This window comes from Xenopus tropicalis, chromosome 6, assembly GCF_000004195.4.
Source record: "Xenopus tropicalis strain Nigerian chromosome 6, UCB_Xtro_10.0, whole genome shotgun sequence".
Lineage (NCBI taxonomy): Eukaryota > Metazoa > Chordata > Amphibia > Anura > Pipidae > Xenopus > Xenopus tropicalis.
This window is the reverse complement of record NC_030682.2, coordinates 50317064-50336373: the sequence shown is the minus strand read 5'-3', so window position 1 is coordinate 50336373 and position 19310 is coordinate 50317064. Positions and strand designations below refer to the sequence as shown.

The 19310-nt window shown below is 39.2% G+C and overlaps 1 protein-coding gene across 3 annotated transcripts in view; it reads left to right on the top strand.

The window, feature by feature from the left end:
- The first annotated feature begins 472 nt into the window (after positions 1-472).
- Positions 473-19310, top strand: part of trim71 (tripartite motif containing 71, E3 ubiquitin protein ligase) — a 57192-nt gene continuing 38354 nt past the window's right edge. The window contains exons 1-2 of one of the 3 annotated variants that reach the window (XM_004915373.4): positions 473-2121; positions 16023-16070. In XM_004915373.4, the coding sequence (XP_004915430.1) occupies positions 1381-2121; positions 16023-16070 (789 nt within the window). In that variant the 5' untranslated portion in view covers positions 473-1380. Of the gene's footprint in view, positions 2122-16022; positions 16089-19310 lie in introns of all 3 variants that reach the window. The other 2 variants (XM_004915372.4, XM_002937846.5) reach the window with 2 other exon arrangements.

Genomic DNA, 19310 nt, shown 5'->3' with positions numbered 1-19310 from the left:
CTGGCCGATCGGCGAGTCGACCGATTTCAGCAGCTTCCTGCGATATCGGTCGACTCGCTGACATGCCATACACGCACCGAATATCGTACGAAACGAGGTTTCGTACGATAGTATCGGTGCGTGTATGGCCAGCTTAATATAGTTAATATGAATGGGTTAGTTTGCACCAGGGGTAAGTAGCTCTTAACAGATAGACTATGTAAAACTGAGGGGGTTCAGTGCCCCACAAACGTCACTGATATAACTCCTTACAGACATATAAGATAAAATCCTCATTACTGAAGGACTGTTGATCCCATGATATTTTTTGTGCAAATGCTGAGTGAACAGCTCTATGATTTCAAATGCAACTAAAGTGTTTGGTGGTGTGGCACTGTTAGGGTTAATAGTAGCATTCCACCGTGCAGCAGGAGAGATCCCCAGGCATGTTCTTCTCGCAGTGTCCATCACGCACTTTCCCTGAACTAGTGTCATGTGGCGTAGATGGCATCGCTGCTGCTCATTTAGTGTTTCCTGTTTTTCTGTTGGCTCCCCTCCCTCTCCTCCACTATCCCACCCCTAAGGGCTCTGGCGGAAGTGAGGGCGCTGCTGCTCTGCACACTAGAGAGCCTGTGAGGGCGACTAACAGTGATTGCACACGAGTCCGGAGACAGGCTTACTATAGGGCGAAAACACCCCCGCCCGCTCGCAGGAGCCCAGAGCAGCCGCTTGAGGATATGCATTGTACTGACAGCATGTGAGGGAGCGTGGGCTGGGAAGAGCAACAAGGGAGCGCACTGAGCATGGGGGGCTGCTCTCTGCACTCACAGCTCCCCAGGGGATCCGCTTGCAGTAGCTACTACCTCATGTGAACAGGCGCACCCCCTGGACTGGGGTTTGGACTCCCCGTGCAAGCGAGAGCGCCAGCCTCCTATGGATGAGAGTGTAAGGGGGGCTCAGTGGCACAGAGCTTTAATGCTGGGGGGTGTGACAGGGGAACCTGGCTGCACAGGGGCTGCTCTTTCCCTTCGGAGCGCTATGGTGCAAGTCAAGCGGCGAAGTGCAGGGTGGTAGCTGGGAACTAGTAGTAGGCATGCAGGGCAGCTACAGACTCCCACTTTAACTGCACTACCCCAGCGTGCCCTTCCAGCCCCCCGTATCTGTCACTCTAAGCCCTGCACCCACAGAGCGGGACAGGGTGAGACCAAATAGCCATTGGTCAGGCCATTACAGCCAGGAGCGGGACGGGGAAGGGGGTGTGTACCCATGCCTTGCTGGCACACCGAGCTTGTAGTGTTCATGTACCCTACGCGGCTGCCACAGAGGAACCCCATGCCGGCGGGCTCCCCCTTGGCGCACCATTAGCTAGCCAACTTGTTCTGTCACGGCCTCTCTATGTAAATGGCTTCATTCCCGGAGTCCGATTTCCAGCTGTGCCCCCTGTGTAAGGAGATGTGCGTGTCCTCTGCCCCCATCTCCTCCTCCAGCTCTTCCTCATCCTCCTCCCAGGTGTCCACCAGCAGCAGTAGCGCCGGCAGTGCAGGAGGAGGCACCGGCTTGGCCTCGGCTCCCCCCCGCAGGCTGCACGTCTTGCCGTGCCTGCACGCCTTCTGTCGCCAGTGCCTGGAGGGGCGCCGGAGCCCCGGGGACTCTCTCCAGCTGCGCTGCCCGGTCTGTGACCACAAGGTGCTCATCTCCGAGGCCGGCATGGACGCGCTGCCCTCTTCTACCTTCTTGCACCTCAGCAACCTGCTGGACGCGGTGGTGGGCGCAGCCGACGAGCAGCAACAGAGTAACGGTGGCCGGACTGCTTCCAACAGACAGCGTTCGGCTTCATGTTCTTCCTCCGGCCTCCTCCGCAGGGCGCCCCCCAGTCAGTCCGAACCGCGGTGCTCCTCATGCGACGATGGCAACGGGGCCAGCTCGCACTGCTTGGACTGCCAGGAGAACTTGTGCGACAACTGCCTGAGGGCCCACCAGCGGGTCCGACTTACTAAGGACCACTTCATAGAGCGCTTCCCCGCCTCCCCCTGCAGCTCCGCGGCTTCCAGTGCCGCCACTACCTCGTCCTCTTCCAGCTCGGCCTTCTCCCTCCTGCCTGTGTACCCGGAGAGGCTCTACTGCCAGCAGCACGATGAGGAGGTGAGTCTCCGCCATATCGAGGGGGTCCCAGGCTGCTGTTAGTGTCCTAGTAAGGTTCCCCAGCATTGCCTGTCAGGTTTCTAGCATCGCTTTTAGCCAGCTGAGGAGGATGGGAGTTGATTACAGACTGAGAGCAGGTCTGATCCGAGCTTGAAACTCATTTTTTTTGGGATAGTATATTTTTAGATCCAACAATAAAGTTTTGTATAAGCAAGGTTCCAATAAAAATTCATCATCAATTTAGTTGTTTTATTTGTAAATGTCATCGCAATTGCAAATCCCTGTTTATCTTTCCTTTTCTGCACTGCTGGTTCTGACTCTTGAAACAATGTAGCAGGTCAGCCTTGCATGCTTCTTCACAGGTCTTTTAATAGACTGTCTTCTGCTTCATTGTTTCAGGAGCAAAGAACCACCAGGGCAGAGAATAGAAATAGACTGACAGATACTGCTTGCAATAGCAGCTATAGTTACATGCATTTAATTTTTGTAATTAATATTCGCTTTAAATACAAGATTATAGGTTATAAATAAACCACACTGATGTTACCATTGTTTTAACATACTACATTGCTGACACAGGTTAAAATTGCAGTGACTGCATTGATGTGTGGCTTCATGTACCGATTTAATTAGGAATGCATATTTGTAAGGGGGCTTTCACAATTTGCTACCTTTAGTTACCCAGCAACAGTAGTGGCTACAAATAGTAGTTGCTTGCATGTATAAATAGTACTGGTATGTTGTTTTTGGCAGCTGATCGCCCCTATATTGCAATTATTTGTGTTAATTGACTCTGAAGTGCTGTTAATAAGAAGCTGAAATATATCTTGTTTTATGTTATTTTATTGGCTGAATAAGTTTGGGGAAATGCACACTACTTGCTGTTATGAGAGCAATTATATGAAACAGCGTCATATTCCCACAGTGCCAAATCCATTTAGTAGCGCAACCTGATATGAATGGCTGGCCTTTCCCGTTCCTGCTTCATTTAAACCTACCCAACCATTGCTTTACTTTATTGTAAATAGATCTGGGGTTTATGCTGGTGGATTATCCGATATGTGGTTTCCCCCTGCTATCTGAATATCTTGCTACTTTAAAAGTATGTTGACCTGTGCATGTATGGCTATTTAATGAAGCAATGTATATTTATGCATGCTTACTTCCTTATCTTATTTTCATAGTAAATATTAATTATTCCATGGTAACATACAATTTTTACTTCTTCTTGCTCTGGTTAAGCTTCAGATTCTAACTGAGACCTGTAGTTTGGTATAAGCTCAAGAGCTGCAGGTTGAATGTCCCTGCTTTGTTATCCTTTTGTTACTTTTATTTTGAGTTCTTAAAATAGTCACTGTAACACCTGCCTTTACTATTATTTTATTTCTGTTCCTTTAAAAGGTAGAAAAAAAATCAACATGTATCTTGTTTCATGCCATACATAAACCCAAATGTAAGAGGGTAAAGGGGCAAAGATTGCACTGTAGTTTAGCTCACTCTGAAAACATGTTGGTATTGGCTTACATCGGAAGAGCTGTTTCGGCAACAATTATTTTATATTGCTTTAGAAGCATTAATGGTTCTTTTTATCTTTTTTCCATATAGAGATCCATCAACTTCTGTAGCACTTTACAATGGCATACATTGTTAGATGAACACACACCCCCTTTTCTTAATCATGGTTAATGCATCTTTTCACTTAGTGCAAAGAATGTCATTGCTAGGCTGAACGGGGAGGTTCACAAGCATATTGAATTGCACATACAGCTAACAATCTAATTACTGAGCAAAAGAGACCAGGGATATAAAACCAGGGTCACAATAAATTGTCACCAGCAACAACTGGAATAAGCTGTTTATTTATTGCAACATATATTGCATATGGCGCTAATAGAATGACGTTATTGTCACATAAATCCCAGTTTCATTTTTTTAGGTTTATGCACCGGGAAACAGCTGTTGAAAGATGCATTAGCAATTAACCCAGGATGTTTCTCACAAATGAAATGGGTTTAGCCGAGACTTAAACAACATACTGCCGAAACAGCCTCACGTGCTTATCTTCAAAACATCCCTCCCAAAAAATGCTTTCGTTTGACTCAGCCCACTCCTTATGCAAATGTACTGTAGCTTTGCTAGAGTAATTGGTTGTAGGAGCAATGCATAATTTAACATAATGAGAAGGCTCTGATTTTTTTTTTCCCGTATTCAATAATTATCCAAATGTACACACTGTGGTGTTTGTGCAATTACTGTATTGCTTGCCAGTGTTATTGTTGCTGGAAAATCTTTATATGGATAGATAGATGTATTTTTGTACTGCTTAATATAGCTGCTTTGAGTTGCATCCATTTTTTTTTTTTTTTTGTTTCTTTGTTTTTTTCTTTCTTACTTTGTGTTCTTGTCATTTGCTATTGCATGATGTTTGGTTTACAGCTCATTTGTTTGGTCTAGAAGAAATAGCACCGGCAGTGGCAATGTCACTACATTTTCACGATATTTATACCAGTTATACATTTCCACAACTTTTTGGTATTCTCCAGTATTGCATTGCATTGTGGTTAGAATTCTCCTTGTGTTTTCTTAAATTTATCTGGGAAAAAAGCCTTTATTTGGGAATTGCTTGCACATTTATATACAGGATCAGGTTATGCAAGGCTTCAGTTGGTGAAACTGTAATGTGCATGCAGTATCGTGCAGTGGATAGAGTGATAAAGGATGTGGATTAAATGTCTGGATCTGTTTGATGCATAAACGTATATTTACTAACCAATTATTTAAATCACAATATCTTCAACATTCCATGTTCTATAATTGTACAGATGGACCCACTGAATTTGTGCACCCATTTCTCATCATTTGTGATGGTTTGCTGGATAATAGCATAGAAAATCCATTTAAAGAAACTGTAAAGCTGAAAGGGCTTACTGTGTGCAAAAAAAAGGCTTATATAACATTGGAAAACAAAATATAAATTAACTTTTCGTTGGCTATTTTTCACAGAGTGGGGAAACAATCTTTTCTATGCCAAGGTCATTGATTCAGAACGGATAAAACAACATGCAGTAGGCTCGTATGTTTTTCAACAAATTGCATGTTATGAAATATGTGGGCAATATAGAAAAATGTATGTAGAAACTGGCTCTTGTTTTTTAAAGGAAATCTTTACATTTGTTATTTTTCTGCAAATGTATTTTTGCTCATAAGCTGCTGTATTTAAATAGCAGATGTACTAAACCGTTACTTCTTTGCGTATTTCCCTAGAAATATATGTTACTATAGAGCAGGAATAAATAACAAAGATAAAACCGAAAGCTGTACACTGACACTGTAAACACAAAGCCTTAAAGATAATGTTATATACTGAGCTATGCTGTCCCATTAATAACAGCATCTATTTACTGTATGGCTGTTTCTGTCACAGTTGATATATTTGTAGCTACTTTCTGCATAACAGTCAAATGAGAATGTTGTAGAAATTCTTTGTCATAAGTAAAAGGGAAGGGCAGTGAGACACAACAGGTACTCGGCCCTTCGGCCCTTTACCAAATACATGCAATGAGAATTTTCCTTTTTGTCACAATTTTTATTTCCAAAGAGAGCATTTATATAAACATACTTGCAGTGTCTTGGGAATATCTACACCATGCTTGAGTAGACAATGTATGAACCTGCAATAATGTAATTGTTTTAAACCCATTTTGATAATTAAATCCCAGCTGTTCATTTATATGGCTGTTTAAAGAATTCCGTACTCTTTTAAATGTATAGGTTGCATTTATTTTAGCTTAAACACTGAATTATAATTAATATATCAAGCCATTGTTTGTTAATTAAATTTTAGTAAGCTGCTTTTTGTCAATTCATTTTAGCCAGTTTTTTCTCACTGTTGTTGCTCTGCTTCAGAATGTAATGGTAACTAATTTTCGAGTGACTGGGCAGTTTCCCACTTACCAAGTCACGTTTTATTGCTTGTCGTTTGTGTTATATTTAATTTGTGGCTCTAATATAGCAGTGTTCTGTTTTGAACACTCCTTTGTTCCTTTATTGTCAAGATCTTTTTAAAGCGCTGATATATTGGATTCTGAAAAACACTGTCCACTGTTGGAAAAACTATATACCTAACATAAAATGAAGTTGCAAGCCATTTGGGCAGGCTAGAGGTTAGGAATTGCAGTCACACAGGAAGAATGACTATAAAGTTCATGACTGAATTTAGCAAAACTGATGCTGCCTTCAATCCTTTGTTTCTTCTATTTCCAAATGTCTGGTGCGGCAAGAAAATGTATTTCTGGTTCTGTCTTGACACAGTGTAACAGTAATTTAATTTTCCCTCCATGTCTTTTAATGAGCAGCTTCAGCTACAGTTTTCTTGACTCTATCCTATCTGTCTTTTAACTTTATGAACTTTTATAGTGGAGAAGAGATGTAATATAGAAATCCTATTTTTGTCCTGTTAACCCTCTTTATTATCGGAAACTCATTTGTTGCGTGCTGTTATATGAAAAAATGATAAGATAATGATAGTATGCTGATCTACAAATAAAATGCACATAATGTAACTGTCACAACACATCACACCATGAGTAATGCTAATCCTATTAATTCTTCCAGGTAAGGCAGAATCTGCTATTTTAAAATGTCATATTTTTCCAAAATGTTGGTAGGAGTAATTTAATACTACCTAGGTTCATCAGAATGGGACACAATGGTGGAATGTTCATTTTATTTAACTTTGCATGCACTTTATTACCAGAATTTGAGTCTGTCTATCCTATTTGCTTTATGTAATTACTTGTTGGACAGAGAATTAAATTACTTTACAGGGAAGGAGTTTGTTAGTACAGTAGCTTAATGTGTGACTTTTAGGGCTGTGAAACACGGGAAAAATCTCCCCGAAATGCCATCCCACCGGCTAGAATGTTAATCGCCAGTGGGATGGCATACGCGGCGCCGCCATTTGCTGCTACTGGTAGCAGCTACTTGGGGTTACTAGTAGCAGGTACTTCACGGTCACGGGTACAGAAGTAGACAGTGCTGATCATTTACTGATAATTGTCTCTACGCGTGTTTTAGCAGAGGCTATTCTCAGTATTGTCTATGGCAGGGTATTTTCTGGTGTTTAGTAACTGTGACAAGTAGCTGCTACTAAGTAGCTTTGTGTGTCTTCACTCTTGCTCAGGGTTTATGAGCTTTGATGACTTTAGGCAGTGGCACACAGGGAAATTAGTCGCCCGCGATAAATCTTCACTACCGCAGGTGACTAGTCTCCCCAAAATGCCAACCCACTGACAAGAATGTAAATCACTAGTGGGATGGCATACACGTTGCTTCGGTTTTCTGAAGTCACCACAAGTTTCCTTGAGAGGCAACTTCAGGTAACTGAAATGATGTGTGTCCCACCAGCAATTTACATGGCATTTTGGGAAGATTAGTTGCCTGAAATAGCGGGCGACTACTCTCCCAGTGTGTCACTGCCCTTATGTAACAAACCTAGAATCTACCATAAATAGAATTACAGAAACTTGGGGCGACTTCTATGGTTGAACTTGATTGACGTAGGTCTTTTTTCAACCTAATGTACTATGTTACTATGTAGTACTAAAACATGCTACATACAATGCAATGCATTTTTAGTAATGCTGAAAAATAGCAAGTCACAACACCTACTATCTTACTATTGCATATGTTTAAAGGGAAACTGGACACAAAACAGACATTTCAGTAGGAGATTACAGCCCTCAAAAATGTTTTTTACAGGTGGTGTATGGTTGGGCAGGTAAATGGTCTTGATCCAACTGGGGTCAGAAAGTATGACGTTAGACAAACCATTTTTTCCTTGTATTTCTATTTTTTAATCTTCTTGCAATCCTGTATGGGTTTAGTTAATTCTTCTTATATAGCACCATCATATTTATTTAAAGAGGAGATTCAGCTGCCAGTATGTTGTTTTGGAAAGTGGGTCACCTAGAAAATTGTGGTATCATGGGGAAAACATACTGGCTTCACAAAGACCCATGGTTTAGAAAAGAACCAAAGACTTAAAGGAGAAGGAAAGGCAAATTCACTTGGGGGTGCCAAAATGTTAGGCACCCCCAAGTGACTTTAATCGCTTACCTTGTACCCCGGGCTGGTGCCCCTGTATGGAGAAAACAGCACCAGCCCGGGGTAGCAGTGATTGCTTCCTCCGTCCTGGTTCCCTGTGCGCACATGCGCAGTAGGGGGAAAAGCCGAACTTTAACAGAGAAGTCAGCTTTTCACTCTACTGCGCATGCGCCGACCGCTGGCATTTTCGGAAAGGGAAGCCGGAAGGAGGAAGCGCTCCAGGTACCCCGGGCTGGTGCTGTTTTCTCCATACAGGGGCACCAGCCCGGGGTACGAGGTAAGCGATTAAAAGTCACTTGGGGGTGCCTAAGATTTTGGCACCCCCAAGTGACTTTGCCTTTCCTTCTCCTTTAAGAGATGTAATGCAGCAGTGCTAACCTCTGTACCTTTTGGGTAATTGTCAACAGCTGAAATTGCTGCAGGTAAAAAGTCAAATTGTGTGATCATGCAAAAATACATCACCAAGCATTTTTGCTTGGTTCTGCAATGTGTACCTACAGCAATTTTTAATTGTCAACAATAGCATGGTACTGTGGATGTTTTGTTGCCAGTACTTTAGCACGGGCAACAAAAACGACCACTCTGTAATTGCCTTTACAACTGAATGTCTAAACTTTGAATGTGGCACGGTTATTTAATGTACAGGGTATAGAGAAATACTTATATTAATCAGAGAGTTATATTAGAGTTATGTTATCTTTATAACATTTGGGATATTATTCATAAAGGTATAATGGCTTATACTTATAAATATACTACACATGCCAGATATTCTTCTGTGCCTGACCTTTTGTTCAGTGGGTTATGTTAGATCCGGTGTGGTAAAATAATATAATTTTTTGGGGTTAGGTTTTTAATAAAATTTATACAACTATAATTGTGGCAGTTTACATATAGGATTACAGAAGAGTTTTATAAAAACCCATTATCCAGAAAGTTCCGAATTATGGAAAGCCCATCTCCCATAGACTCCATTTTAATGAAATAATTCACATTTTTAAAAAGGATTCCCTTTTTCTCTGTAATAATAAAACAGGACCTTGTACTTGATCCCAACTAAGATATAATTAATCCTTATTAGAGCCAAAACAATCCTATTGGGTTTAATTACTGTTTAAATAATTTTATTAGCAGACTTAAGGTAGGAGATCCAAATTACGGAAAGACCCCTTATCCGCAAAACCCCAGGTCCCAAGCATTCTGGATAAGGGGTCCCATACCTGTGCTCCATTTATTTTAAACATATTATTTTCATGTTACATTTGGGCCATTAGGGTATTGTTGCTCTTCCTGCTTGTTTTTTTGCCACAGATGACCATGCTCATAAGCCTATGCTTATAAGCCTTATATTGTGACATTTGTATTCTTTGTGGGCCCCTAATCTTAAGGTGGCCGTACATGGGCAGATTTCTGCTACTGATTCTTGTCCTTCAGACCGATTTGCCTGCTTATACACCCATATGAGAACTCCTGACGGGCGTACACAACCGATATCTAGCCTCAAATTGTCCAAATCTCGATCAGGCAGGTTTGATTTTCTTTCGGATCATGGACTGCATCGGCTCATTGATGCGGTCCTCGGTCCGACAGTGCCTATGCCCACAAGTGTAATTTAATTGTTTTTTCATAGGGCCTAACGATTGAATTAACACGATAGCACCCACCTTCAAGGTGGGCATATCGGGAAAAGATCTGCTCGTTTGGTGAGATTAGAGCCTACCACAGAAAAAAATGACTCACCTCCTATTTATTCATATGGGATTTTCAGAAGAGTATTTATCAGATGGTGACCTTTTTCACTCATTGGTAAATCTGCTTCTAAAAATCCCATAGGAATGAATAAAAGTGGGTGCAGTTTTCTGTGGGGAACTCTCATATGACATTTTGATAAATCTGCCCCTATGTGTCTAAAGAGGTGATGATCATAATCATGGTTCGCCAATAGTTTTATTTTTTCACTTGTTAAAATGTAAAATTCTAGCACAAAACAATTTCTGCATATGTGTATTTGTTTTTAATAAAATCATGTGTCTTCATAATTGTGTATATTCATAAAAATATATTTATATTATATACTTTAACCAATATATGTTACAAGCAGTTAACTGGAGGTGAGCTGGGCAGAAGAAGTTCTTCCAATTCTCTTGCTCGTTATTATGCTAGGCAAGGGGAAGGCAAACAACCATGCTTTAGGGTAATAATGACTTGAATCTTATAACGCCCTGTGTGCTCTTGTCCTTAGAAATGCTCTAGATTGGTCCTCAAACATATCTATAGAGAGCTGTGAGTAGGGCTGTTTTAATTAATGGGCAAATGCACAATTGCCCAGGATCCACCAGGACTGGGGTTCCACCATCAGATCTTTCATTTGCTATACCTTTGACTGAAGCCACCCCAGAAATGGTAGACTAATTTTAATCAGCTAGGAGAGCTTGATATAACATTTTTACTGTTTATAGCAGAACACATGTTTCTAAAGGTTATGTTTTTAAAAAAAACTGTGATCACAAATGACAGCTTTTTATCTACTCCCAACACTGTTAGACATGAGGTACAGCTGTCCAGACTTACCAGAATGTACCATTTCTATTCACAGATTTTTTTTTCTGTACTTCCTGCCTTATTGTATTGTGTTCCTCTGCTTGAAGGTAGTCGTGTTAGAAATTTATTGGTGCATTTGTGGAGACCCACAATGAGGCCTATGCCCTGGGCCCACTGGTACCTTAAAGCAGCCCTAGCCATGATAGAGGGATTTTTTAGTGCTGCCATTTCCTTTCTGAGAGGCTGAAAGGCACCGTACGTTAGACCTTTAAAAAACAGCAAAAGGAGAAATAACTGGAAGAGTGACAATTTGTTGGGCACCACCCATTGAGCCAAATTGCAAACCTTTTATTCTAGCGCAGTGTGCCGCTTTGTAAGAAAAGATGTGTCTAGGGGACTTTAGTAACAATAGTAGTAGTAGAATTTTCTATATTGCATATGTGTCCAGGAAAACTTCCTAGGCAATGCAAAAATATGGATGCAGAGCAAAACAAAAAGATGTGCACTGGCTTGTGGTAGTAGGCTTGAGTTGCCCAACCAATTTGCACCCCTAGTGATTTCACCTTTTGTTGTTTTTTTAAAATGCAAAAAAAACAAACCTTTTCACCTTCAAACATATTCATTTAAAGGAAATGTGGCTTGCTTTTGCATTTTAATGGCTACAGAGCTAGTCCAGTCTGGTGATAATAGCACTACCAATTCTAATTAAACTACATGAGCTGTTTGTTGGTAGACAGCAAGGATATATTTAGGATCACCCAAAATGAAACATAACTGTAGAACTAAACACCAAAAAAATGCATCTGTCTAAATGTTGGTAATTGTTAATGTTAAAGTGAACTTTCTTGTTTAAACCCTTTTGTTATGGGGTTTTGCCTGCCGTGATTTTCTCTGAGAACTATAAGTCAGAATGCCTTTTTACACTTGCCATCACGTACCATTGAAAGAAATGGAAAATTATATGTGTATGCCTGAAGCTGTCAGTAACAGACTATATCCAGTTGTGATAATTGTTGCAAAGGTTGGTAAGTGGTGTTAGCTTGCCACAGTCAGTCAGACATAGGTAGAGATTTCATATTCTTTTAGATGTAAAGCAATTACAGGTGGGAAAGGGTGTATTGGCCACCATGATTCACCCTCTAAGCACTGTGCCATTCCAGGTATACCCTTGTAATGAAGTGTGGGTCATATGGATATAAGAAAACAAATACCACTTATTTACCGCATATTTATCATTAACAGCTTGTTTATACAGTTGCTTTAAAACAGTCCAGGTTAGAAATGTTTTAAATATGTATAAGGCAGCAACTAGAGGAATGGCATACACATTTTCAGTTAAGCTGAAAAATTCTTTATCCATTTTTTTCTCTTCATATAATAAATAAATTGCATTTTTAAAAATGTTGTTTGAATTAAATGCATTTATCAACTAATTCATAGATCCCCTTTACAAATCGTATTTTTCCTTTGTTTATTTACTTTTTATTACAAGCTACTTTTGATGCTGAAATCTGTACTTTTATTTCCTCTTTGCTCTTATTGAAGATGCAAAGACACCAACATGGCTTGTGGCATGCTTTTGTGCTCTTTCAACATTTCCGGAGAGGGTTAATTTTTTTCTGGTGTTGCAGGACCTATTGGAAGGCCCTAAATAGCTGGTAATAGCCCTTCATTGTTGTGATAGTAGGCACCAGAGTGTCTGTTTTCCAAACATTCCCTAAGCACCCTCTCTGCATTTAGAATAATGAGCTGAAATGCCATTGTCCTATAGTCAATAAATTCCTCACAGGAATTTATTTTCTTGGGATGCTTGAACCAAACTTCAAAGACGTTTAGACTGTAATCTTCAGTATTAGATTTTTTTGTACAAATCTCATTATGATATCTCACTGGTAATTGCCAGTTTGTTTCATTTCCTCTTTCATGAATGCTTTATTTAAAATGTATCGTCAAGTGAGTAAAGTGCTAAAAATGACTTTGTGTTACATTGTGCGCGATAAATAGGTTCTTTAAGTGACAGTGCACAGCTACTTTTTATTTTCTGAATTTAACTGACAAATCATCCCTTTAACATTTATTTTTTCCACCAATCAAAATTTTAATCTTGACAGAAAACAAATCCTTAATCAATATTTTAGATATTTCTTGCATCTTCTCACCTGTGTTTTTTTGCCAAAGAAAATATTAGAACTCCGTGCTGTTAAGATTCATTCAAGCCGATGGGCGCAATAACATCTGAATGGAACTCCGTTGCTCCACAAGAGAATACTCAAGTTGTTTTACCATCAAATTCTATGGGAACACAGGCCAAGAATCTGCCCCAATGTTCTAAAAATCTTACTGTTGTGCATGCACACAGAGCCATTGCGTCAGCCCAGGTGCAGGTTCACAAAGCCGATTTCAGCAGGTAACTGCATACATAAGCAGCTTAGCACTAAAATCCACTCCATGTGCCTGCACCCAGGCTGACCCAGTGACTCTGGGTGCAGGCAGATCATACGATTTTTAGTGTGTAGGGGTGGATTCAAAGCCTGCCGTTATCCACAGGCCAAGAATCCACCCAGTGTGGCATTCCCCCTTATATGTTCTGGTGATTCAGCTCTTATGGATAAAAAACACACATTTTGGCATTTTTGGAGGAAATCGCCCTAAGTTATAGCATTTTGGTGGTGGGGGTGTACAGTTTCAAGGTTATATTGTTAAAAAATAAAGAAGAATCATGTTTCTTTTAATTCATTTTAAAATACTGTGATTTAAAAAACTTTAGTTAACTTTATGGAATATTTTAACAAATTACACTACATGGAAGCTCATCAGTACCATAATTTAGCATTGCATATTTGTATGTTAATGAGCCATTGTGCAGGAACAACAAAATCTTGCAGTTGAAAAGAAACAAAAGGATTACAATAAAACCTTACAAAGCAGAGTGCTGTGAGAGTTGTGGTATGGGGGATGAGTAGTGACAAACTGTAATTTTAGTTCATTTAAATGTTTGTCATAAACAGCTAGTTTACCCTGTTTTAATTCAATTAACCGTGATTGTTTCAGTCTGCATGGGTGGGAAGCTTTGTCTGCCTGTTAGCTTTGAAATGTAGAGGAGAATCCAATTAAACTCTTATCTTTACAGAGCATTCCCTGTTTGTAGAGTTAATTGGAAATCAGGGCTGGCCTTTGGGTTTACGCTATTCAGGTTTTCTCATGACTTTACATGCTGCATGGTTAAAGATATCTGTATTAAATGATGGAGCTAGTTGCATAACATGTTATCATTGTAAATGTATTTTTCATGGCTTTTTTTTCTAGTTATTTTAATGATGAGTTTATTACAGCTAAATGTACTCTATGAGCATAAAAAAGACACAATGCTTTTATACAGGTTAAGGAACTCTGAGGTGCCTTGTATTTTTATATTCTGTATTTTATTTTTAAAAAATTGGGGTGGTGGTTACATTTTTTTATTTAAAAATAATTAACAAGTGATGTGACACAAGTACATTACTTAGCATTGACCATAACCAATGCTAACTATGCACAATTTATATGAATATATTTTGCAGGTTAGTAACAGCTCTTGTGTATTATAAAAAAAAATTATTTGTTTTGCATGCAGTATCCCTATGCACATGCCCATGTTGGTTGATGCATGTTGCATAACATTCAAGTCAGTAAGCCTAAACTGGCTAAGTATTGTGCAGACCTGGGTATCTGATGTCCAAACAGCAAGGACACTGGACCATCAGGTTATGCACGCTGGTAGCTTTCGTGGACAGCAGAAGCCTTTATCCATTTAATTGATCCATTTATTTCTGCAGTTTGTTTCAAGCAGGCAGTCGATTATTCATTGCCCCAATTATAAGTATATTGATAACTATAATTAGCCATTTGAGTACCAGAAAATGGATTTCTGGTAATCCTGATATTTGTTTCCTTTCTGGCAAGCAACAGATCTTTTGCTTTTGTGGTATTTTAAAATATACTTGAAGGAGCAGAGTCACTGTCCCACAGCACAAAGCAAGTCAAAAACCATTTATCTGAACAGCTCAGAAACATTTATTATGCTACTTGTAATGCTTCTGGCTTTCCGCTGTAAGAGGACAGTTTTACCCGCAGCAATTGACAAAGGTATTTTAGGTGTTTTTTTCCCACAACAAACTGCTTTGTTTGCCATTGCAACTGCAAGAGTGAATGGAAGCTTAGTAGCGGCAATGTAAAGCAATGTACATTTAAATTATATAAATGAATGAGATCTTAACCTTTAATGTAACAGAAAAAAATGGCTATGGCATGTAACATTACTTTGCTGGTGTGTTTCAGTCAGTGAACAAATGACTGACCCCCCTTCCCTTTGCCTAATTTATATAAATGGAAACCACCAGCCAACAAAAATAGTAGACCTAAAAATGAACGTTTGTGCTTTACCTGAAAGGCAGGCTGTAAGGGCATGGCACACTTGGAGATAAGTCGCCCGTGATAAATCTACGTTACTGCGGGCTGCTAATCTCCTTGACATGCCATCCCACCTCAAGAATGTAAATTGCCAGTGGGATGGCATACGCCTTGCGTTGCCTCTTAAGGAAACTTTGGGCAACTTCAGGAAATGTGTATGCCATGGTGTATGACGTGGTTAAATTTTACCAAAACAATTGATCACTAGCCAATCCTTCTCCTTTATCAGTACTTAGTATACACTAGGTTCTAATGAAGAGCCCACTCCTAAAAACAAATAACATTATTAATTTAATTTTGGGTGTGCTTCTTAACTTAACGATCTTGTTCTGTTGTGTCTGTTTGTCTAGAGTTTTCTAAAAAGACTGAAAAATAATTGAGTTATGCATTATGAGAGCAAGAAGGCAGTAAGAGCTCTAGCTAGGTGTCCAGTACAGGTTAATGTAAGAGGTAACCTTTTAGAAATGATATCACACACACACCTAGCAAGAAATCATGTATGAGCTTTTTTTTTTATTTGCAAATATTATCCAATAATTTGAGGCTTTAACTTATGACAGATACAATTATCTGATAAATTACGGTGTTTTGTAGTGTTTAAGTAGCCAGTTTTTACCACTGATGATAACATTTTTAAGTTCTTATAGTATAGGTGTTTCTAGGGAAATTACTTGGATTTACACAGTGTTTATAGTATAAGTTAAGAAGAATTCAATAAAAGGCTACATGTTAGAAGAATTACGCTTGTGTGTGTATGTGCAAAACTGACGCTGTGTTCTTTTTTTGGTGGGGTGCCTTTTTAACAGATTTACAAATTTGGAATACGCAAGAGAGTGTATACCCTGGCGGATCTGGTGAGGATTAAGGATTGGGTAATTTCAATCTCTGTCTTTTTCTTACGAACAAAAAATGTTTAGTTTCTCTTAATTTTTGTGTAATATTAGTCTTTACACTTGGGCGCTTTACTGTTAATCAGAATTACTTTATATTACTTTATATATAGAATTACTTCATATTTATATATATATTTCTCAGAGATACAACTGATAATTATCTGACTTATGCTAGAGTTAGTATCTGGAAGTTTTTTTGCATGAACATTTTATACAATTCCAGTATCAAGCTGATATGCCCAATTTGATTGGTAGATAGTAGCATGGTTTATATAGTAAAGTAAATAAAACTTGATAAATACTTTTAAAGATTACATATCATGAGATCTTTTATCACCATATACCATTCCAGCTAATGTTTGGGCAAAGTCGCACATGGCGGATTATCTGCTTTTCTCAGCCTAATTTTCCTATGCAGACTGAGAAAAGATGGACTGCTCTTGGCTACAACTCCATGTAGCTGTACTGACAGTCAAAGTGTTGGCCTGAGTGCAGCTATATGGAGTGGAGTTTGGCTTGAAAATGCCTGCTTTTTCGTGTTTTTGAGCTCCATGTAGCTTCTTTCTGGCCAATGCTGTGCTTCTTAGTGCAGCTACATGGTGCTGTGATTGAGAGTGGATCTGTTTTTCTCAACCTGTGTAGGTAACGTTGGCAGAGAAAAGCAGGTGATCTCTGTGTGTAACTGTTAGACTGCAACTTCAAACACCTCCAGTAGCTGAACAAGCAGTGACATGAACAATTAGTGCCAATATTGCTTACTGGTACAGATTGAAGGCCAATGTTTTGGGGGTCCTTGATGGCCTGTCCAATCAATATCTGACTAAAAATTTTCCAGGTATCTATCAGACAGGTTTGAATATTCACTGGATAATGATTTTTATGCACCCATTGCCCTATACATAAGTCTATGTATAATCCAGTCATTGGCCTGTCTTTATGAACTCCGGGAGTCTGAAAAAGCAGGTAGACTTGGGAAATATAGGTAACATGGCAGCCTGGCGCTTATAAAGAATGATTCCTGCATTTTTTTTTCTGAACAGTAGCACTGGTCCAGGGAAAAAAGTTAGCAATTTATTACACTGGGGGGGCTTACCCCACCCCCACCTTGTACTAATCTTTCCTCGTCTGTCTAACAGTGGATCCTCTATGTCTCTGAAAGTCATTAGGTGGAATTTTTATTCTGTTCTGTTGTCTTGTTGTCATCCTGTACTTCTTTCTTTTATTGTAAATATGCTGTAATTACATATCTCACCTCTGGGGCCATGTATCCCAGGGTTCCAGGGCAGCCAGTGCTGGCGTCGTCATCATACTTATCTTTGTCAGGTTGACGTCTGAGATGGTCCAATAGAACATTTAGGGATTTAATGTCTGCAATATAGAGATCAAAGGAGTTACAGTATAGAGGCAAAGGGCTGCTGATTTTCAAATCAGCCTGTATGTGTGGCCTCTGCTGTAGAATGTTACAAAAATGAATAAATGTATACTTACTGATGAATAATCCCAAGGCCATGGAAGTATTGTATACTGCAAATCATCTCCGCAGAATGGGACATTTTAAACAGAAAAATAAATCCCATGTATTTTTTGCTGTAATATTTTAGCCTTTTTTTTTTCTTTTAAAGGGATTCTGTCATAATTTTTATGGTGTACATTTTTTATTTCTAAACTACAGTGTTTATATGTTCTTAAACCAACAAATGTATTTTCTTAGTTGTAATATTAGGGCGAAGACACAGAGAGCTACTAGTAGCAGCTACTTGTTGTAGCTACTAAAGCAGACAATGCTGATCATTTACTGATAATTGTCTCTACGTGTGTTTTAGCAGAGGCAATTCTTAGTATTGTCTATGGCAGGGTATTTTCTGGTGTTTAGTAGCTTTGAAAAAGTAGCTGCTACAAGTAGCCCAGTGTGTCTTCACCCTTGGTGTGTAGGCAGCCATTGTAGTGCATTGTGCCTGTGTGCATTGAGTCTGAGCTTTCAGCAGGAGCCAGCGCTACACATTAGAACTGCTTTCAGGTAACCTATTGTTTCTCCTACTCCCATGTAACTGGAGGAGTCCCAAGCTGGACTTGGATTTCTTACTATTGAGTGCTTTTCTGATATCTGGGATACTGCTATCTTGTTACCTTCCCTTTTTTCTACTGATCGACTGCTGGGGGATAAAGGGAGGGGGTGATATCACTCTACTGGGAGCTGCTATCTTGCTACCTTCCCATTGTTCTGCTGATCGGCTGCTGGGAGGGGGGTGATATCACTCCAACTTGCAGCACAGGAGTAAAATGTGACTGAAGTTTATCAGAGCACAAGTCACATGGCTGTGGCAACCTGGAAAGTGAATAACATATCTAGCCACATGTCATATTTAAATATTAAAAAATATCTGTTTGATGCGTTTTGAAAAAAACATGTTTTCCCATGACAGTATTACATTAAGAAAATGAGAAAATAATTGCCTACTAACTTTGAATATAATGATCCTTAGTTCCAAAATGTACATATTGTGCTATCCCATCCTTCTTAGTAATAAGAAGCATGGTATAAAGCTATTTTTAGTTATATTGTGCTAGCACCATGTAATACTTACCGTACTCTGTCTATGGGTAGTGTCCGTGTCACTCCAGCTCATCCTCAAGGCTTCCCACATTTAATCACATAGAAGGCATGCCGCTGGTTACACAGACAAAATGAAAGTGTGAAGAGGAGGAAGTGGCACAACAATTTTTAACATAATATTTTAAAATTATTTTTAAATAAAAAAATACCCATTGATGGACACACTGCCCAAAAAGACTAAAATATAAAATATAAATATATTATGTTTCCTTTTAATCTGTAATAATAAAACAGTACCTTGTACCCTGATGTAACTAAGCTGCATGGATTCATATTGGTGGTAAAATGATTGACTCCATTTCAATCAATTCACATTTTTGAAAATTATTTACTTTTTTCTATAATAACAGTACCATGTACTTGATCCTAACCAAGATATAATTAATTCTTATAAAAATAATCCCAATGAGTTGATGTAATATTTAAATTATTTTTTTTAGTAAAATATGAAGATCCAAATATTGAGTTTGTTTTAAAATTGTGTGCGTACTTATTCTTTAAATGGATTTATGGTTTGACTTTTCATACGCAGCCCTTATGACTTGATATATTGCTGAACAAAGTGTATGCTGCAGCATAATCAACAC